Source organism: Bison bison, unplaced genomic scaffold (genome assembly GCF_000754665.1).
Source record: "Bison bison bison isolate TAMUID 2011002044 unplaced genomic scaffold, Bison_UMD1.0 scf7180017864287, whole genome shotgun sequence".
In the NCBI taxonomy this organism is placed as follows: Eukaryota; Metazoa; Chordata; class Mammalia; order Artiodactyla; family Bovidae; genus Bison; species Bison bison.
Window position 1 is genome coordinate 1,169,287 of NW_011494859.1, and position 26,326 is coordinate 1,195,612.

Below are 26,326 nucleotides of genomic sequence, written 5' to 3' on the forward strand. Positions count from 1 at the left end.
CAGGAGACCCCAGTTCGATTCCTGGGTAGGGAAGATCCGCTGGAGAAGGGATAGGCTACCCACTCCAGTATTCTTGGGCTTCCCTTGTAGCTCAGCTGGTAAAGAATCTGCCCGCAATGCGGGAGACCTGGGTTCGATCCCTGGGTTGGGAAGATCCCCTGGAGAAGGGAAAGGCTACCCACTTCAGTATTCTGGCCTGGAGAATTTCATGGAATGTATGTATAGTATTCATTCAATGTGTGTGCGTCCTGAGTCACTTCAGTCGTGTCCCACTGCTTGTGACCCTATGGACTGTAGCCCGCCAGGCTCCTCTGTCCATGGGATTCTCCAGGCAAGAATACTGGAGTGGGTTGCCATGCCCTCCTCCAGGGGCTCTTCCCGACCCAGGGATCACGCCCTGCACTGTCACGCCCTTTACCACTGGGGCCTCTTTGGAAGCCCATTCATTCAATACCCTACAAATATTTCTTGAGCACCTCCTCTGTGCCAGGTGCTATACTGGGCATTACTGGACACAGCAGGCAACAAAACCCTTGTCACCTTGGAATGCATTTTCTAGTGGATCCATGTATGTAGTGCTCCTCAAACTGTGATGTCCACACAAATCACTTGGGGACCTTGTTAGAACGCAGATCTTGATCCAGTAGATGAGGTGGGGTCTGAGAATCTGCGTGTCTAACAGGCTCCCAGGTGATGTGATGCTGCTGGTCCGTGGCCCACACTTTGAGTAGCAGGGCTCTGATGAGTGCTTCACCACCTTGGCTCAGATTAGAATCACTTGTGTGTGTGTGTGTGCGCGTGTGTGTGTGTGTGCGTGCGCGTGTGTGTGTGCGTGCGCGTGTGCATGCGTGTGTGTCGGGGGGGGGTAGGAATTAAAAATAAAGTTCCATGCCCGCCCTGCAACTCCAATGCTGATTCAGTATGTCTAGGGAAACGCCCGGCAGTTCATCAGACCTCTCCAGGTGTTTCTAAGTTCCAACCAGGGCTAAGAACCCTGCCCTAGGGGTTCCGGTTGGAGGCTCTTCAGGACTTTGTGCAGATGTGAGCAGGTGGGGCGTACCAAAGAAGTACCCTCTTTGGTACCTCTTGGCGTACCCTCAAAAGAGGCCAGGGATCCTTGTAATTCTGCCCTCTGTTGACTGTCCTGGGGCCTTGGAGAGCAGCTGCCCAGTGAAGGGCAGGTGGGCAGGCGGGCAGGCCATCAGCCTGGGCTGAGCCCTCCCCATGTCAGGTATTCTATGCAGAATTTAGGGGATGGGGAGGCAGGGAGCACAGAAGAAACCTCTTGGAACAGGAGGCCGAGTGCTCACACAGGAAAAACCAAGGGCAGGCTGGTTTGACTGTGTAACCAAGCAGGCAGGCAGCTGCGGTCCATGCCTTGTGGTTTGTGAAGCACAGGAAGGTACCAGTTCTGCCTGTTGATGCCATTAGGGCAGGAGTCACTCCTCGAGGTGAACACTGCCTCCTCCCATGAGGGTACTTGAAATGGCAGAGATTTCAGGAGGAAGAACTTGTGAAAAGCATCACTTTTGGATGCTCTGTTGGTTCTATTAGAAAGAAAGTTCTGTTAGTTTGAGGTTTCAGAATCCCCTCAAGCCAGGACCAGCATCTTGGTAAGGGTTAGGCTGGGACCCTGGACAGAGTATGAGTATGTGCAGATGGCATTCCTGAGGATTCAGAGCTTCAGGGAGCCGTGAGTGCTCCAGCTGCATGACTCACGGAACTGTCTTGCCAGTTTCTACACTGGCTGGACTGGGCATAATTCAAAAAGGAAAAGCTCATATTCATCCCATTCTTCTGCAGCTCTGTGATAGCATTTAATAACACCCCAATGGGATGTCTTTCACTTTTGGCTGCTACATTGCTAAGGGCCAAATGTATTGGGTTAGCCAAAAAATTTGTTCGGGCTTGTCTACACGATGGTATGGAAAGCCCTAACAAACTTTTCGGCCAACCCGATAAGTTGTCCGCAGTCTCCAGGGCAACCCTGTGGAGTATTATCACCTGCTCCATAGGTGAGGACACGAGTGTTCAGAAGTCAACAGCTTGCCCAAAGCAGCAGGGCCTGTGGGCAGGGGCTTGTCACCGCCTTCGTCATGCAGGTGTGATGGGAAAAGTCAGAGCAGAGAAGCCCCAGGTTTAGAAGTGGTCAGAGTTGATGGGCAGGGGCCAAAGAAACCCTGCTACAGTTTTTCAGGCACCAGCCTCAGGCCATAGCCGTGATGAGCATGGATGAACCCTGCCACGCCAATGCGCTGTGCCCTAGACGCTGTGGAGTGGAGGGGGCGGGGCTGCAGGGACCACATTCAAGGGCAGGCCTAGCATGGGAGCAGCAGAGAGGGTCTTCGTTAATCTCTGTTTGCTGGCAACACTTGATAACAACCATTGACAACAACCAGCCTGTCCCAAAATAGCAAGGTAGCCCTGACCCTCCCTTGGAGCCTCCTTAATCTGAAACCCATCATCTGTCAAATGACCAAAAAGGATACACTGCTCATCTGTCACTTCTGTAACTAGCTGTCACTTTCTCACAGCAGCAGGGCTCCCACTTCGGCCCCCTCGGAGTCCTAGCTGCTAAGCCCTGGAGTTCTGTTTCTAAACGGAGCAGCTACCATCGCTCCCCTCCCAGAATTAGCAGGTGGTGATGCCTAAACGTTTCTGCCTGATCTAGAACATCAGAATGGGAAGGGCCCTGAGAGATCATTGTGTGCTTATGTGGAGTTTGTAAAAACAAAAAACAAAAAACAAAAAAAACATATCTTCTCCCCAGCTCTGACTCATTGGTAGTGACTTCTAGGCACGCTGGGTTGAGAAGGATTCTGAGGCCCGGCCCAGCTTAGGAGAGAAGAGTTCTGCGAGTGTTAACGGTGTCTGACATGAGACAGGGGACTGCCCCTCGTGGCCAGGTGTTAGCCCTGTGACACGACACCAGTCTCCAGCCTCTCTGAGCTGTGGCTTCCTCGTGTATCAGTGGGCAATAATGATAATGGTGCCTGCTTTACTGGCTTCTCAGGAGATGCAAAGGGTATGAAGAGCAGGAAGGTGTTGTGTGATGGTGAACTGCACCTTGTTTTCTTGCATTGCTGTGCTTTGCTTTTCTGGGGCAAATTCCCAGCCTGCAAGACGTGAGCTCCAGCCGCGGGTGCACATGAAATGCTTGCCCAACTCTGTGTTAAGCCCGGGTGTGCGGTGCAGCTGGGGTGGGGAAAGAGGGTGGCGGAGGCACAAAGGCAGCCCCTGACCGCACGCGCAGGACACAGCTGTTCATCTACAGCGAGCATCTAGGGACAAGGAGGAAAGGGCGGGAAGCCAAGCTGGGGAAAGCGCCCCATGGACTTTAGAACTCGGAAGACAGAAGGAGATGTCATGAAGGATCAGAGGCAGGTAGAAATGGGAGGATGGGGCCATGGACCCCAACCTCCAGGGCTGGGGCCCCTGGAGCTGCACCTGTCCCAGTTGGAGAGCTGGCTCTGGCTGGCGGCCATCAGCAGGATGTCGTCAATCTCATCCTCGATGCGGAAGGGGTGCTGTGAGGTGGGCTCGTCCTCCGGGCAAGAGTACGGGCTCATGTAGGGGTGCTGCAGCCCCATCTCGGCGGTCAGGCGATCCATGGGGTTAAAGGTCAGGATCTTCTCCAGAAAGTCGATGGCTGTGGGGAGCAGAGCAGGACGGGATGGTCATTGGTGCCCTTGCCACACTGAGAATGAGACTCCTCAGCCTAGGGATGCCCCCGAGTGTCTGTACTTTTCCATTTGTGAAAGGGCTTTTTACCCGTTCCCTTTCTCATGACCCTCACCACAGTCTAGGGATAAATTCAGAGCAGATGCTGCTTTCTGACTCCACAAATGAATTAATGGAGGTCCAGAGGGCTTACCCTGGTAGCTGAGCTGGTGAAGAATCCACCTGCATTGCAGGAGACCCCGGTTTGATCCCTGGGTTGGGAAGATCCCCTGGAGAAGGGATTGGCTACGCACTCCAGTATTCTGATCTGGAGAATTCCATGGACTGTATAGTCCATGGGGTCGCAAGTTGTCGGGCACGACTGAGAGACTTTTACTTTCACTTTCAGAGGGGTTAAGGTCTTCCCAGGTGGCGCTTGTGGTAAAGAATCTGCCTGCTCATGCAGGAGACCCAAAAGATGTGGGCTCGATCCCTGGGTCAGGAAAATCCCCTGGAGCAGGAAATGGCAACCCACTCCAGTATTCTTGCCTGGAAAATTCCATGGACAAGAGGAGCCTGGCAGGCTACAGTCCATGGGGTCGCAAAGAGTCGGACATGACTTGACTGCCCACATACATACAATACATACAGAGGGATTGCAGTGACTTGTAAGATAAGGTCACCGTTGGTTACGGGAGGTCAGGGCTAGAACTTTGCCTTTGGCTGGATTTCTGCAGAGACAAGGAACGGGGTGGAGGCACTTTATGTGGCAGTGACCCCAGGAAGCACCGGTGGGGGGTCGGGGAGAAGCCAGCCAAGGACGTGCCAGTGAGAAGTTCCTGCTGAAGGCACTTGGGGCTCCGTTCCACTGGGTCCTCCGAGAGACAGCGTGGGACACGCGTCGGAGGTGGTCCCACCTGGAGGGGGGAGGCAGTGGCATCTCCATCCCCACCATCAGGTGTCGTGGGTTGAGTGCAGCTGTGGGGGGAGCCAGTGGAGGGCCCTCCTCCTGTAGGACTCAGCAGTAGAAAGCCTGAGTGAGAGCTGTCACCATGGAGGAAGGCGGGGGGACAGAGCCTGCCAGCCCAGGCCTCCTGGGTCCAGAGCCCTTTCTCCCACATGTTGCCCCTGGAGGTTTGGCAGATCAAGGCCATCTTCTTCAAAACCTCCTGCACGTGTGTCTGCTCTCTTTCCCGCCTCTGGCTTCAGCTGGAAGTTGGTGCCCGTCAGAGCCTTGGAAGCTCTGATTGAAGATGGCAGAAGGCCTGTGTCCTGGGCAGAGGCCCCCGTCTGCCTGGACTTGAGTTGATCAGTGCCTACATCGCTAGCAGGTAGGCCATGGAGATTTCAGGTCTATCAGCTACAGCACTGGCTTCCCCTTAACGCATGACCATCGCCCTCGCTCCCCAACTCTTTCTTCTTCTGCAAGTTCAACCTCCCACATGTTTTTGTGGGTTTTCTTGGTGCTTCTGATATAATGAGGCTTCAGAGAAGGCAATGGCACCCCACTCCAGCACTCTTGCCTGGAAAATCCCATGGACGGAGGAGCCTGGTGGGCTGCCATCTATGGGGTTGCACAGAGTCATTCACGACTGAAGCGACTTAGCAGTAGCAGCTGTGCAATCATGTGACTTTTATGTGGCCCCACTGGATTCCCAGCTGGGCTTTTCAGAGCCCCCAGGGTTTCTGGAAGGATTCTCAGGGAGGGGCATCTCTGGTGATTGAGAGGCGGGGTGGGGGGCAGGGCCAGAGCGCTCCTCTCCCTGTTTTGGGAAGAGACTTCCTCATTGGCTCTGTCCCCTGTGGTATAGTTGCTTCTTGTCAGCACAGCTCAGGACTGACGCCCTCGGGGTGCGGTCTCGGGCCTGCTCCCTTGTCCTGCAGCTGTGCAGTGGCAGCTGCTTGGGGGACACAGTCCACCCAGACTGTGTCCTTCTTGCCTCCGAGGGGGAAAGCTAGAGAGACAGCCTCTTCTCAGGCCTGTAGGCCCTCAGAGGGACAGCCCAGGGTGAGCCGAGGGACAGCAGCTGGCTCTTTGGGGCAGGCGGGTGTGATACCCTTTTCCCTACTGAAGTTTCGTTTCAGCCGTACCTCTCTCCCCTGAGGTCAGGCTGACCAGGGTCACTTTTCAAGCCCAGAGACGGATGAGAGAACTGTGGTTGAAGCCAGCACATTGGGAGGATGAAGCCGGCCCGGCTTTCGTGAACCTCTATTTGGCTCCAGGATCCAGTCCACACACGTTGCCTGGGCATTCAGAGCCTTGTGGCCTCTTGGCCTTGCTCACCCCTCCCGCTTCACTTCAGACGATCAGATCCTGCTGATCCCAGCGCTCATCAGCTCTCCGGGCCGGCTCTCTGTCCCTCTCTGTGCCCGGCGGCTCTCACGCCCTCCCCAAACCCCCAGAGCTCTCGCTGGTCCCTTAGGATGTGTTCCTTCATCTGCTCATCTCTGACAGGTATCTGTCTTCCCAGGTAGACCATCTATCACGTCTCTGGTTTCTCTGAGACAGGCCCACAATGTTCAGAGGGGCTGCTGTGTGTGTGTGGTGGTTTGGGAAGAGACATGGATGACTCACCCCTGATCCAGAATTCCTGAGAATTCTGAACCTCCTGTCACATGGCAGGATTTCTACAAAGGCCCAGGAAACAAAGAAAATGTGGATGGGCTGAGACTTAATTTGTAGGGAATCAAATTGCCTCTCTCCCTTGATGACAGGGAAGCTGAGACAATTTATTGATTGACAGGGGATTATGGCCAAAGACACGGTTAGTCCGAGTTCTTGGTTTTTCGATGGGGCAGCAGGGGGAGCGTGGCAGAGACAGTAGCTGGTACCCATGTCTGTTCTCCTCTTTCAGAGTAATGGACACACAGTGGCAGTGGGTAAGTTTCCATGTCACAGCCTCACTGCAGCGAGGTGGGGCCAGGTGACTTACGCTCTGGCCAACAGGACATGAATGGAGGTGAGGTGTCCAAATCCTGGCTCATGACTTTAAAGGCAAGGGGCTGCCCTCCTCCCCCACCTGCCTCCAAGGGGTAAGGGCAACACCCTAAGGTGGTAGAGATATAAGACAGAAGGGGCTTGGACCCCTGGATGACTGTAGACCAGGTCTACCTCAGGGGCCCTGGACTGTCTACTTTAGATTCTTATATGAGAAAAGTAAACTCTTTTTTTTTTCTTAAGTAAGAAATAAATATTATTTAAGTTGTTGAGAATCTGGGTTTCTCTTATAATTGGCCAAACCTATATCCTATCTGATATAGGAATTTCCTCAAGCAGAGGATGAGATGGTTAGATAGCATCACTGACTCACTGGATATGAATCTGAGTAAACTCTGGGGGACAGTGGAGGACAGAGGAGCCTGGCATACTTCAGTCCAGGGGGTGGCAAAGAGTCAGACACGACTTAGCGACTGAAGAACAACAAGGAAGCCTTTAGCAGGTATGAGACTGGTGATATTCTAACATCTCAGATAATGGAGAAACTATCCTATGCCAAGGACTTTACAAACTCTATTTTATGTACTCGTCACAATGACCCTATGTGTCATGTATTAATATACCCATTTTACAGTTAGGGGAAACAGATGCAGAGAAGTTAAGCTTGCCCAATGCCGAACAGCTAGTCACTGGTGGAACGGGGAGCTGAGCCTGGGTCAGACTTGAAAGCTGATGAAACCGTACCATGCCTTCCAGAGGGGAAAAAGTAAAGGGAGGTGGAGGAGAGGGAGGGAGGCAAGTGAGAAAGAAGGAAAAGGAAACAAAATCAGGGTTGAGAAGTGACTGCCTTGAGGGTGGCCTGACGGCTGAACTCGGTCTGGAAGCAGCGAGGGCAAAGACCTGCTGCCAGGGGGGTCCCCCGCTTCTGTGTCTAGGGACTCTGGTCCTTTCGGAAAAGACTGCCTGCCCCGGGCCCCAGGGTGAAGCCAGGGCGCAGAGCGCAGCCTCCAGACGCCGGCCGGGCAGTCGGGCGGCGGTACCTTCGCTGTTCACTTCCGGGAGCAGCTTGCGGAGAGGCCGCTTCACCTCCCAGGTGCTGCTGACGAAGGAAGGCATCACCTTGAGCAGCTCGTCCTTGTCCTCCTCCCGGATCACGGGGACGGTCTCCAGGATGAGCTGCATCTGCTCCAGCTCGTGAGCCCCTGGGGAGGCAAATGCCAGATGGTTACGCGTGCCGCCCACCGGGCTGGTGGGTGTGGAAACCCCAGCGCCTAGGAGCCTAGGACAGTGGGGGTCCGGGGGCCTGGGTTCATTCTGCTGCTAACTGCTGGGTGACGGTGGGCAAGTTGCTTGCCATTTCTGGGGCTTGGTCAAATGCAGAAAGAAGGGCTAGTCTCTGGGGCCCATCCATTCTCGTAGCATTCTGTGCCTCTGGAATGGTCCAGCCTCATACAGCCTGAGTCAGCCCACGCTAAAACGATGGGAGCAGCCCGACCCGAGGCTTTCCAAGGGTTCCTTCCTATGCACCTCTGTGGCTGTCCTTTACCAGGCTGGGGGAGGAAGAGATTTTAAGGCTAAAAATGAGTCTTACCTTTTGGGTTCCCATTAGGAGGGGAAAAAAAAAAATCAGGAATAGCAAATTAAGTTTGGGACATGTCATGAGCACGCTGACTTGTGCTCCTCCAGGCAGAGGGAGGAAGGCAGGGCGTGCCAGGTCTGTGGGACAGGAGGGAATGGCTCATTCAAGCACTCATTCACTCACTCATTCGTTCACTCAACAAATATTTATGGAGTGTCCTCTCCCTGCCACGGACCATGCCACATGCTGGGAATGAATAGCATCTTCACCCATAAGAAGCTTCAGGCTTTCTGCTTCTCGGAAACTCAAGTCCTCTTCCACACCCAGGCCATCACTGATGCTGTTTCAGAGCTTTGATGCTGCTGGGGTGGGTCAGGTCTGAATCTTTGCCGCCCTCTGGCCTCTAGGCCATTCCGTTCCTTTTGTTTTCCCTTTTGGCATGAGTAACCTTGCCATTCACCTCTACTGGGTTAAATCCAACCAAGCCAGTCTTCCTTCCTGACTCACCCAGTTGCACAGAGCAACCCCCACCATCACTGAGTCCCCTGGGGTCCCAGTCTTCCAGAAGCTGGAGGCCAAGGGCAGGGCTCTCCCGTGTCGCCCTGACGATGCCCTGTGTGGCACTAAGCGCATGCGAATGCTGTGAATGCTGAGCCAGAACGTGGCAAAACATCAGCGTCTGCTCTGAAGGAGTCACTTGGCTTCTCCCTGCAGTGGCCTCAGGTAGAGTCGGTTCAAGGACTCTGGGAGCCTGCGGGGTCCCCTCTAGAAATGAGCACTCCAGATTGACCTCTCCCAGTGGCAGGGAGAGGGGAGAAAGGAGCTGAAAAGGTTGGGTGGGTGTTTTCATGGGTCAATCTTAAGGTGTTTGAAGAGACACGATTTCTTGATTTTGGAAGTTTAGTGCTCAAGATGTTTTTTTTTTTTTCTTCTTCTTTTTTTTAAGCCAGTATTTTGCCTGAAATGGTTGATAACAAGGTGTCTCCAAGTAGTGCAGTCAAAGTCAGAGGCAACCTCAAAGAGGAGGATAGCAGGTTTTGTGATTAGCATGTTTCCCTTCCTTTTACTGAGCTGCAGCAGAGGGGTAGGACGGTGGCCCGGGTAGCAGCTTACCAGCAAAGAGCATCCTGCCCGTGAGCATCTCAGCCAGGATACAGCCGGCGGCCCACATGTCGATGGCTTTGGTGTAGTTGTTAGGGGAGAGGAGTAGGCGTGGTGAGCGGTACCACTTCGTTACCAGGCCTTCTGACAGGTAACCCTGGAAGACAAAACCCCAGCTTCCAATGGTCAGTCATTTGTGGACACCCTCCCTCCCACAGGGCTTCCCTGGTGGCTCAGCTGGTAAAAGAATCCGCCTGCAGTGCGGGAGACCTGGGTTCGATCCCTGGGTTGGGAAGATTGCTTGGAGAAGGGAAAGGCTACCCACTCCAGTATTCTGGCCTGGAGAATTCCATGGACTGGTCCATGGGATCACAGAGAGTCCAACATGACTGAGCATCACTCCCTCCCGTACCTTTCTTCTTGTCCCTTCTCTGGGAGAAAAGACCCCTTTCACTCTCCATCCTTCCTGTTGATCATCTGTTTAGAGGGGTTCAGGCAGGTTTGAGGGGCTCAAAGAGTTTGGTGGGGGAATCTTATGAGGCCCTGGAGTTCTTCTGTTCTGTGGAATGGGATCCAGGATGCCACTATTTAAGGAGCAACGCTTTCCCAGCCCATCTTGATGTAACAACACGTAACACTCTACCCTCATCTAGTAAGAAGATGGATAAACAGGAGCCGTACTCGAGTTCATTATCACCATCAACAGAGTAATGACGAGAAACTGGAATTTCATTTATTCAGTGGGCTGAATCTCAGAAATAGCTGGAAAATTGAAATCAAGCCAGTTGCTTTGGTGCTTATGATTAAATTAATTCTGCTACAATGCCAGACACCAATCTTCTGCTGGGAATGGACGAAGCTAGCTTCATCATGGGTGTGGGTGAAGGGCTTTGGGGAGCAGCCCTAAAGGGCAGACTGGACACAGCTTTGGTTGGCCCAGAGGGTTCTGGGAGTTCTACAGAGTGTGGGGTGGATGCTCTAGCTGATTTCAGCCACTGCTCAGTGTGTGGCCTGGGGTGGAAGCCCTTCCTATGGGAAATAATGACGTCATAGGTGCTTTAGGGAAATATAGCCAGGCCATGTGGAAACTGTTCTCTGTGTAATTCAGAAAGCATGTGCAACAGTGAAATCTGCAAAATGTCTATTTGCATTACCTGGAACGGTCTCTCTAAAGTGAACAAAACAGACCTATTTGGTGGTCAAGGTCAGACAGTTAGCACCAGGGGTATCCAGTCAGGGAGTCTAGGGAACATTTTGTTATTTGCTGTTGTAATTTCCAATTTGGCATCTAATTTTCCTTTTCTGCTGAAGTAGAAAGTATCACAGACCCATGTTAAAACAGAGGAAAAGTTAGGAAGCTCAAGTCCCCAGGAGCTTTTAATCAGTTAATCTGAAATCTCTTCACTTGTTGAGCAAAGATTTATTGTGTTTAAAACCCGAGAGCCCTCAGTTACAGCAGTTTTCTCTCCTCGGTGACACATGTTTCTTCAGAGCAGGACCTCAAACTGGTGGAAGAAAGGAAGAAAAGACTAGAGCACTCCCACTCCCCAGCCTCGAGGCTCCCAAATGAGCTCCTTGTAATTTTTAAAACGTGCCCCCTTTCTCTGTCCTTTGGGCCTTCGCGTGTGTACCTTCTAGGGATGGGTGTCTTCACACCTGCTGTCCTTCCCGGCTAACTCACGCAGGTCTGCTTCCTCTCAGAAGCTCCCCAGCTCCCTGAGGTGAAGTTGAATGCCCCCTCCCAGGAGCTCCTTTACTTCTCTGGGGCTTCCCTGGTGGCTCAGTGGTAAAAGACTGCCTGCAATTCAGGGGATGTGGGTTTGATTTCTGGGTAGGGAATATCCCCTGGAGGAGGAAGTGGCAACCCACTCCAGTATTCTTCCCTGGAAAATCCCACGGACAGAGGAGTCTGGGGGGCTGCAGTCCCTGGGGTGGCAAAGAGTGGGACACGACTGAGCACTTTACTTATCTGCTGTTCCCATCCCACCTGCCTCACCCACCCAACCCCCGGGACCAGTGGACAATTCCCCCCTCATGGGCAGAGGCTGTATCTTGTTTCACAGCCGTTTCTGCCTTGCTCGTTTCTGTCCCAGGTCTGCCTCTTAGGAAATGTCCAATGAACACTGTTGAGTGGATGGACGGATGAATGAGTAAGGCAAGTCTCGCATGGTCTGAGCCCTTTCAAAATGGGGCCCCTACTGGAGGAACCACTGATCCCTTTCTTTAACAGACCTGATTTTACAGGGAGATCCAATTCCCACTTTCAGCAGTGGGTGAGGAGTTTACAAAAGTTGATGGCTTTTGCCTTACACTTTGTCTTGTTCCAGAAAGGACTGGCAAGTGTACTTTTTTTTAAAGCCAGGTTTATTGATGTATAATTTATAAGCAGTAAAATTCACTTTTTAGTGTATAGTTCCATGAGTTTTGACAAAGTATAAAATCGTGTAACCACCGTCACAATCAAGATGTATAACAATCTGTTATCTCACACAATCCCCTCCTGCCCGCTTCAGGTCACCCCTCAGCCGCAGTTCCTTAGAAACCACTCTTTTCCATCCCCTTAGTTTTGCCTTGTACAGAACGCATATAAATGGAGTCACAGCGTGTGGCCTTTTGAGTTGAAATTCCTTTGCTTGGCCGGATGCATCTGGACTCATCCCTGTGGTTGTATGGAGACTAACTCGTGAGTTTAAGTCTGAGTCTCAAAATGAGAGACAAGCCCAACTGTAGGTGCGCACATCTGGGAGGTGCGTTATAATAAAGAATGGCCCAATGTTATTCTCCAGCCAGAAGGTAAGAGTGTCAGAGGAAGGCAAGAGCAGAGTGCTCATTGGGGAAGATACTGAGGGGAGTTTACTCTGATGTGTCAGTGAGCAGGCTGTTATGGAATTCCCTATAATTAACACCTGTCTGTCTGCAGAATCTGGGGCTGAAGTGGATGCAGGGGGCTTCCTTCTGAAGCACCTGCCCTGAATGTAAAAGATGTTTGCAGAGGCAAGGCTGCCCCTGATATGTATCAGGAGCCATAGGACGGAGGTAAAGAATCTGCCTGCCATGCAGGAGATGTGGGTTCGATCCCTGGGTCAGGAAGATGCCGTGGAGAAAGGAATGGCTACCCACTCCAGCATTTCTGCCTAGGAAATCTGATGGAGAGGGGAGCCTGGCGGGCTACCGTCCAGGGGGTGGCAAAGAGTTGGACATGGCTAGCGACTAACTCACTTTCTTCCTGTGGCTTCTGCCAGGCTCTGGAGCAAAAGGAGCCCTGGGGAGGGAGGGATGGGAACAGAGGGGTGCAGGCATTTCTGGGTCAGGGCAGACTTGGGGGTGGGGTTGGGCAAGGAGGGGAGGTGGGTAGGACGGGGATTTCTATGGAAGGTCCTGGGGAGGCCTGTGCCTGTGGTAGGGCTCCTGTAGACTCCACTAGAGGGAGGGCCGTTCGTGGAGCCCTGGCAGTGGCTGCGGGAAGCCTGGAGAGGCTTGCAACTCAGGTGCTCTCTGGGTAGCCGGGGGTTAACAGGTTCAGGAAGGGCCCCTGGGCACCACACTTCCCTGGAAGAGGGGAAGAATGCACACATGGATCCTGTCCGATCTCGAAGAAACTGGGTCAAGGGAAAGAGTTATCAGGCTACGGAGAAGTAAGAACTTCTGACCTTGAGGGGGTCAACAGGGCTGTGGCGTGGATGCTGTGATTTTGTGGAGGTGCAAGTTCTCAGAAGAGTTCCCGGCGGATGTGCTGTGGAAATCGAAGCACGTCGCCCAAGGAATGGGAAAGACAGGGCACTTAGAGCCTGGGGAACATTGCAGAGGAGGGCATGAGAGCTGCCTCTGGATGTACACAGGGCTGTCATACAGATGGGGAGTTAAGCTTGTTCTCTGAGGCTCTAGGGACAGACGTGAGCCATGGCATGAGGCAGGAATCCAGGCAGTATAATAATAGCTCACGCTTACTGAGATACTCGAACTGCTCTCATGCTTCCTAGGGATTAACTCTTTTAATCCCCGAGACAACCCCATGAGTTAGGGACTCTTATGGCAGTCATTTGACAGGGAGGAATCGGAAGCACAGAGAGGGTAAGCAACCCATCCATGGTCACCCAGGCTGCAAGCAGCACAGCTGGGATGCAGCGCCAGTTTGGGACGACGTAGTCCCTGTGATCTGAATAGATGGCTGAACTGCCTTTCGAAGAAAGAGAGCCCTCGAACCCACCAGGCTGTCCCAGGGTGGGGCTGGGCTCCTAGGCAGACAGGGATGGACAAGCTCACCAGAGATGAGCCAGCAGCACCCTGCAGGCCGCAGATCCTCGGACTCTGGCTTGCACTTGAATTCTTGGGGATCTGGGCTGAACACGTGCAGATTCCATTTCATCAGGCCAACAAGGTGGTACCGATGCTGCAGGTTGGGGGACCGCATTTGAACCAGCAAAACCCTGGATGATCTTTAATATCCTGCCCTGCCCAAGGGATTAATGCCTTGCTCACAGGCCAGGCAGATTTCTCTAACTGAGCAGCAGACTGACCTGTAATAGGGGTTAATTCTTTGTGTTACAAGCACTCATCAAAAGATCATTTAGAAAAACACCACCTTCTCAGAGGCCCAGTTTAAGCAGAAATACATGGCCTCCCTCTCCACAGCCTCCTTCCAGCGAAGGTATAATTCTTATTTGTGCCAATATCCATATCAGGCATGTTAGAAGCTTTTTAAAACATAAAGAACACCACAGTGTAATCGCCTTTCTTCTTGCTGACTCCAAACTCATTCTGTTAAACTCATTTCCATGAAGATATGCAGCAGGGACTCTCTCAAGCTGAGGAAAGGAACGCACAGTCTTACAAGCCCAGTGTACAACACAGTCATTGGTAAGTCACCGGGTACGTTCTGTTTACAGCTCCCCTGGTGGCCCAGTGGTAAAAAATCTGCCTGCTAATGCAGGAGACGTGGGTTCCACCTCTGGATCTGGAAGATCCCCTGGAGAAGGAAGTGGCAGCCCACTCCAGTGTTCTTGCCTGGAAAATTCCATGGACAAAGAAGCGTAGTGGGCTACAGCCCACGGGGTTGCAAAGAATCAGACACCACTGAGCGACTGAGCATGCATGCACATTCTGTTTATGCAGCTAAAATACACATGGTGTACAGTGTGGTTAAATCAGCTGCCCTGAATTTTCATTAACTTCTCAAGTGAAAGTGTTAGTCGCTCAGTCATGTCCAACTCTTTGTGACCCCATGGACCGTAGCCCGCCAGGCTCCTCTGTCCATTGAATTCTTCAGGCAAGAATATTGGAGTGGGTAAGCCATTACTTTCTGCAGGGGATCTTTCCAACCCAGGGATTGAATCCGTGTCTCCTGCATTGCAGGCAGATTCTTTACCGTCCGAGCCATCATTAACCTCTAAAGTGGATGCCCCTTAAGTGCTGATCTGATGCCCTCCTTTCTCAGGGCTGCCCCCTCCCCACTCCCTGCTCTGGATCCTCTCCAGTGAAATTCATCTCTCCCCCAGTTTCCATGGAAATAACCAAAAGCCCAGTTAAGTTCCTATAGGCCTGCAGCCCCCATGTGGTCCCTTCCTTTTACACTAAAAAAAAATCAGAATTGCTTTAAAAAATGACTTATTTTTATTTGTGATAAAATACACATAAAATTCACCGTTTTAACTGTTTTTAAGCACAAAATTCAGTAGTATTAAGTACATTCACATTGTTGTCCCAGCATCACGACCATGTGCAAAACTGAGTCAATGCCTATTAAACAACAGCTGTCCATACTCCAGCCCCCAAAGCCCCCGTCGACCAGCACTCTTTCTGGCACTACTGAATGTGACTATTCATATAAGTGGGATCATACAGTATTTGTCTGTCTGTGACTGGCTTCTTTCACTCAGCATAATGTACTTCTCCCTGCTTTAAACAGCAGGAAGGTGGGAGCAATGGAGCTGAGCTTCTTTTTAAAAAGTACTTTCTCAAAATGTGGTTGTCTTCTCACTCAACTAGAGCTCACATCACAGATAAAAGCTTTGCATGTTATCCCTCTGGGATCCTAATCATCAGCTCTGAGTCCTGTTACAGTGCAAGACATGACAAAATGTTTCATTTGTTTGGATCGCCAGTTCTAATACCGCCGTCCTTGCCAGGACCAGGGCTGGGCTGGGTGGACAAAGGCTTGGTGCAGCTGCTCCAGCCTCAGTTTCCCCATTTGCTTGTGCTGCTGGCCTCTAGGATTTCCTCTGTGGGGCGCTAGAGTCCTAGAAATCTGCATCGCAGTCGCTAGCAATCTCTAAGTGAGGGGACCCCGCGGGGCCAAAGTGATTAATTTTTAATGGGCTGGACTGTGAGCGAATGTCCCCTTTTAGGAAGATGCATTAACCAGCAGGCCATAATTAGACACTTGTCTCTCGCTGACTTTCAAGGGGGAAATCTGGCAGCAGTCTTGAGCAGCGGCTCTCAAACCTGATACACATTAGAAGCACTTGGGCAACTTAAGACAAATCCCGATGCTTAGGCCACCAACCATGCTGATGACATCAGAGTCTCTGGTGGAGCACCCAGGCATCAGTCATTTTTAAAACTCTCCAGGTGACCCCAATGTGCAGCCATATTTGAGAACCAGTATCCTAGGGATCCCTGGCCAATTGGCTTTGGAAAGGTAAGCAGTATTTTCACAGTTCCCCAATTAGTGCAGGCTTCTATTTCTGGCTCCACTCGAGATGAATTCCTTGAGTGGCCACAACAGTCTTCTCCAGACGGCTGACCCACAGGAAGGAAAATTTTACTGGAAAATAACCAATAATAACAACATCTGCCATTTATTGAGAACTTAGGATGTGCTTGGCACTGTGCCAAGTGCTGCTTTGTTATCAGTGCATTTAACCATCAAAATGACCCTATGAAGACAGCACAGAGAAGGAAATAGTTTGACCAGGGCCAAATCAGGTCCAAACTGGCAATGCTGAGATTCCATCCTGGCAGACAGCAAAACAAAGTCCTTGTAGACATGCATTTGGTAGGAAAGACAGCCGAGGGAGCGTGAGGAATAAAAAGTCAAGCAGGGTAAGGAGATACAGTGAGGGACTGGGTGGGTGGTCTAGGAAGGCCTCTGCGATAAGTGCGGAAGTGAACAGGGACCAGAGTGACTCAAAGGAGTGGCCCCAAGGCCTCCCTTTCTGTCTCCCGTCCTGTCCCCAAACAGAAACACTCTCACCTTCACCCGCTCACCCAGCAAGCCCTCTTCTCAGGCCCTTGTTAACCCCAGGTGTAAACCACTGACAACAGGTTAGGAGGAGAAGGGAACGAATGTTTGTTGAGTCCCCGTTAGGCACAAGGGAGTTTGGCAGCATTAACTCAGCTGACCTCCAGACAACCCTGGAAGGTATTTCTTTTTTTCATTTTCTCTCTGGGGAAATTCTTGCAGGTCCCTCCCCTCTGCTTGGCTTAGCTGGTAAGCCTTTGTGATCCTGGACCTCTTTATCTCCAGATCACAACCCCATGGAAGGGGAGGCCCCGAAGGCTGTTTTTTCTAGGGTAGTTGCTCACTTTCAACGCGGTGACTGACTTGGATAAAAATCTAAGCCAAAGGAATGATCGATACGCCTGTGGTGGAATTTCAGACACTGATCACCCGTCAAGGGGAGATTATTTTGAAGTCTGTGGGCCATGTTTGAATTGCGGGACAAAGGTAGCTGCCACGTTCAAGTCCAGCCCTCTGAAATCTAGGGGCTCCCTCAGATGTGAGGTGTGGCTGTGGATTTCTGTTTGATGTGACCTTGATACTGGGAGCTGGGCCCTTGGGGCCAACCTAGAGGTCAGATTCAGGGCTTTAGTGCAGTCCCTTCTAATTCACTCTCAAAAAAGAGAATATTCACCCCCCAAAGCACTACTGAGTGACGCAGACAATAGTCATGTTTGCCAGGAGCTGACCATGTCCTGCTGCTGCTGCTGCTGCTAAGTCACTTCAGTCGTGTCCAACTCTGCATGACCCCATAGATGGCAGCCCACCAGGCTCCCCTGTCCCTGGAATTCTCCAGGCAAGAACACTGGAGTGGGTTGCCATTTCCTTCTCCAGTGCATAAAAGTGAAAAGTGAAAGTGAAGTCGCTTAGTTGTGTCCGACTCAGCGACTCCACGGACTGCAGCCTCCCAGGCTCCTCTGTCCATAGGGTCTCACAGAGCCGGAGATGACCGAAGCGACTTAGCACACACATATGCTCACAAGGTGGGTGCTGTTACTGTTCCTGATGGGAGGGGGTGGGAAGCTGGGGCAGAAGGTCGGTGACACAGTGCCAAGGTCACCAAGTCCCCCAGAGGACAGTCCAGTCTCCGAAGTCCCTCTCCTGCTCCCAACCTCCCCCACAACCTCATTTCTGCTCACTCATCCCCTCATGGAAGGTTAAAATTCCCCCTTGTTCAGCTTGCAGGGAGAGCATACCCAGAAGAATGAAAGGCACTTCGTTGGGCAACTCTCCTTCTCTCAAGGCTCTGGGGTGTAAACTACCACCTGTATTGAAGGTAACAAAGATGGAATGAATCGGCTAAGAATCAGGAAGAGAGAGCCCTCGTGGCCTTGCTTGTTTCCACCCAGGATCAGGTGGAAATTAGAAGGCAGACTTGAGAGCATCCAGGTGGCTTCACTTCACAGATGTCAGTGGGAGGGGTCAGGCCTTGGGCTGCAGGTGTTAGAAACCCCTCTCTCCCGGGTCCCGAGAAGGGGAGGAGTCGGGGGGAGGAGGTGGTGGTCATTCAGGGCTCCTGATGCAGGAAGGCCCCTGACCAGGGGAAGGAAGCCTGTGTGTCGGAAGGAAGTCGCTGCTGGTAGAAGGAGCCAGAAGCGCCCCATGACTGCTGAATTTGACTACCTGCCTGTCCTGGCGAGTCTCACCCACAGTTGCTGCTTGTAGTGAAGGCAGTATTTCCCCAGATGGGTCCACACCCCAGAGGGGCTACTAGGGGCAGGTAAGGCGTGTGGACAAACACCCTGGGACAGGTTGGCAGCGGCTAGTAAGTTTTTTTTTTTTTTTACCGTCTCAGGGGCTAAGGATGCAGTCTTTGGCACTTCTCTCTGTCAATGTAACCACTTCTCTTTTCTAGGTACATCTTAGGGACCAGTTGTTCACAGGATGTGCTGTGGGAAGTCCCAGGTAAGGTGCTTGTTAATGTGTATACCTGGGAGAGGAAACACACTGGCCCATTTGCGCCCTGTCTTCTACGGTCGCCGTGGCCGCTGCTGAGTGTGCTCCGTGTGGATGGAAACACACTTCCTCCCCCGTTTATCTCTGAGCCTCCAAGGGCCAGGGCCACTGGACTTGCTGAGCCAAGGCAGGGGGGCTGCCTGTTACAGAAGCCATTAGAGGTGTGGGGAGTGCAGGCACTGAGGCCAGCCCACTGCCCAGAGCGCACACAGGCGGCAGGGTGGAGGGGAGACCGCAGACTCCAGCCCTTCTCTGCTGTTGCTTCTGGCAGGGTCTGAATGCAGGCTCAGTAACCCTGCCCAACCCTGACCTCGAGAAGGGTCTTCTCTCCTTGCTGACCAGGCAACCAGCCGGCTCAAGTAATCCATCAGGAGCCACATCCTTTCTGCGGAAACCCTTCTCTTCCTACAAAAGCTGCAGGTCCCTGGCATGAGCCTTCTTTAGAAGTGTCCCAACGCTGAGAGGCTGCCCGGGTCACCTGCGCCAGGAACACCGGTCCTATTTTAGACAGGTATTTTTAACAGCATTTCTTCAGTGTTTCTGGTGGTGCTGGCCCTGGGCGTGATGCTCTAAGTTAGGGGACTATCCTCAAGGAGCTTACAGCCCAATTCTAGACAGTGAGTTTGCTGGCTCAACTGCAAAGACAACCATTAAACCAGCAACAAGTCAACGCTGGGTGAGGGACAGAGAGGGGAGGAGGCAGGCACTGAGTGAAGAATGGAGCAGAAAGGGGGCAGGGTGGATCCATGCTGGGGGTGGGGGGGTGGTGGGGGTGGTCCTTAGAAGTTATGAAATTGGGTATGGAAGTGAATATTTATTTTTGAATCAGAAAAGTGCAGCAAATTAAAAATTCTGAAAAGCTGGCAAATAGCACAAACATCACAACATTCATAAAAAATAACATTTTACTAATTAGCTGCTTGGCAAAGTGCGGGTAGCAAAACGCGTAGAATGGATTTCATAAATCTCTGATCTTGTCTATGACAGCTTTGTAATATTTTTTACAGGCAGAATTTAAAGGTAATACAGTGTTTGACAGATGATTGAAAAGGTAACTCAGTCTTTCCTCTAATACAGTCGATTCTTTAGTTGGGTAGATAGTCTAGAAGTTTCTTTTACCTTCAAAACTCGTTATCACCAATGTATAAATTTTCAAGATTATTGTCAAATTTGGGAAAACCTTACTTAGATATCCTTTTGCTTATGAGCTGTGAGATTTGGGGGCATTTCCAACTTTCTTACATGGTGACTAAACATCTGTTCTTTGAATCCATGACGCTCATCAACCCGGTTGTCCGTGATGTCCTACTCGATTTGTACTGTGAGCTACAGGGTGGGCCCTGCTGTTTTGTCGTGACACTCGTGAGTTGATTTGGTGAGCCACAGAGGTATTCCTGGAAGTTATTCCTACACCAAGATGCTGGCACTAACTTAACTCTATGTAGAAGTAGCTGCAAACCATGTAAACATATCCACAGTTAAAACCCTGGACACTGAAAGTTAAGTAAGAGTCCCTGGTTGGTGATACACATCAATTTGCTGAGAGGGTGACGAAGAAGCTTCACATTTGGGACCCTCCTAGACCTTGCCCCGGAGAAGGCAATGACAACCCACTCCAGTACTCTTGCCTGGCAAATCCCATGGACAGAGGAGCCTGGTAGGCTGGAGTCCATGGGGTAGCTAGGAGTCAGACACAACTGAGCAACTTCACTTTCACTTTTCACTTTCATGCATTGGAGAAGGAAATGGCAACCCACTCCAGTGTTCTTGCCTGGAGAATCCCAGGGACAGGGGAGCCTGGTGGGCTGCCGTCTATGGGGTCGCACAGAGTTGGACACAACTGAAGCAACTTAGCAGCAGCAGACCTTGCCCCACGGGCCTCATCTTTTGGCTGGTTGTGGTCTGTATCTGAAGTTTATTGGATTAGCTTTAAAAAGTCCTATTTTAAGTATAGGGCTTTCCCGAGTTTTGTGAATTGTTCAAGCGAGGGGGTATGGGAGTCCTCAAATTTGTAGCTAGTTGGTTATTTTTGCAAGTGGCCTGGGAAACCCTGAGTTTGTGGTTGAAGTGTAGGTAGCTCTGTGGGGGGAATGCCCTTAACCTGTGAGGTTTGTCCTAACTCCGGGTACGAACTGAATCACCAAGTTATCACATATTGTTTGATTACTCTATATATAATGCTATAATATAGCAATTATATAATTGCTATATATATATAATATAATGGTATATTATTTAAGATTATGTTTTCTGCTTACAGCCAGAGTATAGAAATGAAGTTGAATTTTATATATTGATTTTATATTCAGTAACACTACTTAAGTCTTTTTATTAAATCTATTAATTTGGCTGTAGATTGAGGCTTTATTTACACAGTCAGATCATCTGTGAATAATAACAGTTTTGCCTTATTTTGCTTGCCAGGACTAGTGTAATGATGAGCAGTAAGTGACAACCTTAGCATGTTCCTAGCTTTTAAAAAAGGTTTTTAACATTTCATTGTTAAATAAAACATTGTTGAGATTTTTGGTAGAAACCATTTTTCAGTGAAGGAAATCCTTTTCTTCCTCGTTAGTATGAGTTTTTATCATTCACAGATACTGAATTTTCTAGAATGTTTTTCTGTATCTGTTGAAATAATCATGTGATCTTTTTTTTTCCTCCTTTGTTTCTGACTTCGGTAGCAATGTTTTAATGTAGCAGGGTATTTCCTCTTTTTAGGTTCTCTCTAAGAGTTTGATTAAACTTATGTTATTTAAAAGTTTGCCTGTAAACTATAAGGCCTGAGGTTTTCGTTGTGAGCTTTTAAACTACTGATTTAGTTTCTTTAATGGTTATTGCATTGTTGAGGTGTACTTTTTGAGTCAAATTTTGATAAAATTATATTTTTCTAAGAACTTATTCACTTCATATTACTATTTAATAAATATATGTATTTAATAAATGAACATTTATGGGCATAGGGTTCATAGTATACTCTTAATTTAGAATCTGTGGTTATATTCTTTGCTATTTAGGGCTGTTGGGATGGTCTGACTCTGGAGGCCACTGGCCACTCTGTGGAAGGCTGACACTGAAACTTGCCAACTTGTTGCCCGATTTGATTTCCTGTTGATCTGAGATGTGCCACCCACAGGAGTGTGTGGGCAAGGCCCAGTAGTGTAACCTAGGCCCTGACTGGGTTTCTGCCTTCAGGAGAATGAAAACCATAATCAGCTGTCATTTTGATTCCCAGAAGGAAAGAGCATTTTTGTCCTTTAAGGAGCTCTTGCTGTGATTTAGCACTTTTCAGAGTGACAGAGGAATATGGGTGAGCTCCTGTAACTAAGTTAATTGGCCCAGACAAGCCCATCCCACAAAGCAGCTCTGAGAAACTGCTCACTGGGCAGGGCCCACAACCCTGCACCTGCGGGCTGTCTGCCAATAGGGGGCCTCACGTTGAGGAGTTAGGACCCAGACTCATCTGGAAACCTCCAAGCTACTCTGGGGCCCTTGAGAACTCTCTAGATGGCTGAGTTACGCTCTGTACTTGTTGGGCCCAAGACGCACAGGTGACCAACATTGTCCTGTTTCCTTCTGTTCCCCTCTGTGGATGAAATGACAGCCTACCAACCTCCTTTCTCCTCCCCATTTAGAGATTTTGGTGCACAGTTAGAACCCTCGGAGGCTGTGGACCTGATCTTCTGACTCCTCTCTAAAAGGGATGATGTAGGTCATTTCAACCAAGCCTCTCATTTTGCAGAAGGGGAACTCCTAACCATCACCAGCATCTGTCTATAACCCGCATGATCAGGAAGCACTTACTAGATGCCTGCCAAGCATTGCATCAATACTTTACATGCAGAACTTCAACGAATACCTCACCATAGTCTTGTTGCATCACTAGCGTAGCAACCATCTACTGAGCTGTCATGTTCTAGCTCTGAGTCCTGGGGCAGAGCAGTGAACAAAGCAGAGAAGTTCCCACCTCTGCGGTCCACTTGCTGCTCCCGTAGGGCAGGTGTTTTTATTCCTATTTATAGATAGATAAAGGCAATGGCACCCCACTCCAGTTCTCTTGCCTGGAAAATCCCATGGACAGAGGAGCCTGGTAGGCTACAGTCCATGGGGTCACTAAGATTCGGACACGACTGAGCGACTTCACTTTCACTTTTCACTTTCATGCACTGGAGAAGGAAATGGCAACCCACTCCAGTGTTCTTGCCTGGAGAATCCCAGGGACGGGGAGGCCTGGTGGGCTGCTGTCTATGGGGTCGCACAGAGTCAGACACGACTGAAGCAACTTAGCAGCAGCAGCAGCAAAGTAAGGCTTGGGCTTCCCTGGTGGCTCAGGGATAAAGAATCTACCTGAGATGCAGAAGATACAGGAGACCTGGGTTTGATCCCTGGGTCGGGAAGATCCCCTGGAGGAGGGCATGATAATCCACTCGAGTATACTTGCCTGGGGAATCCCATGGACAGAGAAGCCTGGCAGGGACTATAGTCCATAGGGTCGCAAAGAGTCAGACAGGACTAAAGCGTCTGAGCACGCACAAAGTAAGGCTTAGATAAAGATACAGTGACCCAGCTAGTTAAGTGCTGAAGCTGTGAATGAGCCCCGTCTTGTTTTGAACAGCTTCGTGATGCTCTACATCAGCAATTCTCAAACTGAAGCAGGTATCAGAATCACCTGGAGGGCTTGTTAAACTCAGAGCCCTGGCTCCACCCTCAGAGTTTCAGAGTCAGTGAGTCTGAAGCAGGGCCAGAGGATACGCTTGTCTAAAAAGTTCCCAGGTGATGCTGACGCTATTGGTCTGGGGGCCAGCCTTTGAGAACAACTGTTCTGTATACAGAACCAGAACTCTTGAGTTTCTCGCTGGTTCTTTCACAACCCACTTCTCCTCCTCACCACGCCTCTCTTCCAAGCATGTGCCAGGGGCCCCATGCGAGGCTGACTGCCTACACGTTCCCAGGACCTTAGCCTCACTGCAGCCAGCCAGTGCTGCCGTCACTGTCTGTGTCTATGTGGATAATCACCCCAATTAAACATGTTCTCGGTTACACTCCGTGTAAACAAGTTACGCTGGGAAAAGGGGCTGTTCCTGCCCCTGACTTCCCAGGCTGTGTTAAGGGCAACACACAGCTCATGGCAGCTGATGCTGGCTGCTCTGGCCCTTGGCCAAGTGGGGAGGAGAGTCCCTGGACCCAGAAGAGACCCCAGATTGGAACCTCATAGTCTTTCCCAGGGTGTACGGTTAGGCCACTTGAGATGCCTGTTCTCTTGTGTGTCCTGCTCAGCCAGTCCCTGCTTCACTGGCATGACCATCCAGTCCTCTTAATTATAAGGCTTAATAATCGCCCTCGGTAACTGACAAGCCCACCTGACGTTACTTCCCCCTATAAATGATGGCCTCTTCCTCCCCGGAGTAGTCAAGACGGCTACCATGCCTTGCTCCTCACACGGTGCTGTGTTGCTCCGGGACCCTTTGCCTCCGACCTGTAAGATCTGTGGTCTCCGTCACTGTCTCTGGGTTCTTTGGTCTTGAGGCCGGGCAACTACAAGGCCCGCAGGCCCACAGGGTACAGCCCAACATACAGTGAGTGCAGTATAGCCACAGTATACCCAACATACTGTTCTCTCGGACCTGCAGTTTCTGCAGGATGGCTTTTGCTTCTCTCCCAGGGAAGCCCACGATGTCCCCACGCAGCTTTTGGGGTTGGACAGTGGGGTTCAACGCCAGGGAGCGCTGTCTCATGCTATTCTCTTGACTCAAGTGTCCAAGCCTCATCCCACCTCGAGGTCAGGACTTCATGGTCTGTTCTCTCCACACTGCTCCGCTCGTGGGGTCGCCCAGGCCAGGAAGAGATCTTTAGAGGCCCTTAGGACTGATCTAGCCTGGTGCTCCTTTCCTGTAGGTACTTCAAATAAAATCTACAGAAACTATAAATGTAAGGAAGCCTGTTGTAGGGTGAATTGTGTCCTCCAAGATTTGCATCTCGAAGTCCCGACCTCCAGCACCTCAAAAGGTGACCTTATTTGGAAATAGGGTCACTGCAGATGTAACTACTTAAGATGATGTCATTAAGGTGGATCTTAATCCAGTATAGGAATATAGGTCTCCCTGGTGGCTCAGTCAGTCAAGAATGTGCCTGCAATGCAGGAGACCTGGGTTTTATCCCTGGATCAGGAAGATCCCCTGGAGAAGGAAATGGCAACTCATTCCGGTATTCTTACATGGAGAATTCCATGGACAGAGCATGGCAGGCTACAGTCCATGGGATCGCACAGAGTCAGACATGTCTGAGAGACTAACACTTTCACTAATCCAATATGGCCAAATTTCCCCACAAATCCAATATTTCCCCAAAAAGGGGAAATCTGGACATGCATGCCTGCTGGGAGAAGATGAAGGCAGATGTTGGGGTGATGCTCCCACAAGCCAAGGAATGCCAGAGATGGCCAGCAACTAGAGGAGGGGCAGAGGGCAGATTCTCCCTCACAGTGCTAGGAGAAACCAAACCAAATCTCCTTGATCTTGGACTTCCAGCCTCCAGAACTGTGAGACATTAGATTTCTGTCATTCAAATTTGTGACGCTTCATTATAGCAGGCCTAGCAAACTCATACAGTGTCCAGTGAAGTCGCTCAGTCGTGTCCGACTCTGCAATCCCATGGACTGCAGCCCACCAGGCTCCTCCATCCGAGGAATTTTCCAGGCAAGAGTACTGGAGTGGGTTGCCATTTCCTTCTCCAGGGGATCTTCCTGACCCGGGGATCGAACCCAGGTCTCCTGCATTGCAGGCGGACGCTTTACCACCTGAGCTACCAAGGAAGCCCAATACAGTGTCCAACAAGGGTCTAATTTTCTTCCCATGATGATGACTTTGATTTTTTTTTTGCCTTTTTCTTTTAACAGCAAAAGTAAACACACACACACAGAAGTTGCTCAGTTGTGTCCGACTCTTTGTGACCCCATGGATTGAACCCCCCAGGCTCCTCGGTCCATGGGATTTTCCAGGCACGAATACTGGAGTGGGTTGCTGTTTCCTTACTCCAAAAGTAAAATTCTTTACAAATCCTCCTAGGTGTTTCTGCCCTGCTGGGACCCTGAATCTTGCACTGAAGTATCTTTGGGCTTTCTTAGCAAGAGGACCTGACTCCTCATCCAGGGCAGCCTGCACTGCCCCTCCAGACAAAGATTTCTCCGATGCTGGGTATCTGTGTTGAGAATGTGAGCCTGGGTTCAAATCTTGGGCCAGTGATGTACTTGCTGTTGATTCGCAGTAACTTTCTTAACCTCTCTGAGCTACAGATTGCTCATCTGCAAGACAGAGCTCACACTTGACCAGGTTGCTGTCAGGGCTCAACAAAAACAACGCAGAAGCTCCTCAGCTTTCCCTCTGTCAGTCTCCGTGGTGAGAGAGACTTTAATGGTTCTTTGTCTCTTGCCTTGTCTTCATACCCGTCAGCCTGCTCTCTTGGGTTCTTCCTGCTCTGCCCCTCCCCCAGTCTCTCTTCTCCCCTGGAAAGGCTCCTCCCTCCCTTCCTATTTACATCCTAACAACCCACAGGGCTCACTTCACACCCTAACCCCACCTCAAGACATCCTCTTTGACCCCTTCAGTTCTAAGTTCAGTTCAGTTGCTCAGTCGTGTCTGACTCTTTGTGACCCCATGGACTACAGCACACAAGGCTTCCCTGTCCATCGCGAATTCCTGGAGCTTACTCAAACTCATGTCCATTGAGTTGGTGATGCCATCCAACCATCTCATCATCTGTCATCTCCTTCTCCTCCTGCCCTCAATCTTTGCCAGCATCAGGGTCTTTTCAAATGAGTCAGCTCTTCGCATCAGGTGGCCAAAGTATTGGAGCTTCAGCATCAGTCCTTCCAATG

The 26,326-nt window shown here is 50.7% G+C and overlaps 1 protein-coding gene across 1 annotated transcript in view; it reads right to left on the reverse strand.

Annotated features, from left to right (window-relative positions):
* MAPK4 (mitogen-activated protein kinase 4) overlaps positions 1–26,326 on the reverse strand; it is a 63,915-nt gene that overhangs the window by 4,001 nt on the left and 33,588 nt on the right. Inside the window, exons 2-4 of the mRNA XM_010849829.1 lie at positions 9,291–9,435; positions 7,639–7,800; positions 3,439–3,649 (exon numbers count right to left, since the gene is read on the reverse strand). Coding sequence (XP_010848131.1) covers positions 3,439–3,649; positions 7,639–7,800; positions 9,291–9,435 — 518 coding nt within the window. The remainder of the gene's footprint in view (positions 1–3,438; positions 3,650–7,638; positions 7,801–9,290; positions 9,436–26,326) is intronic.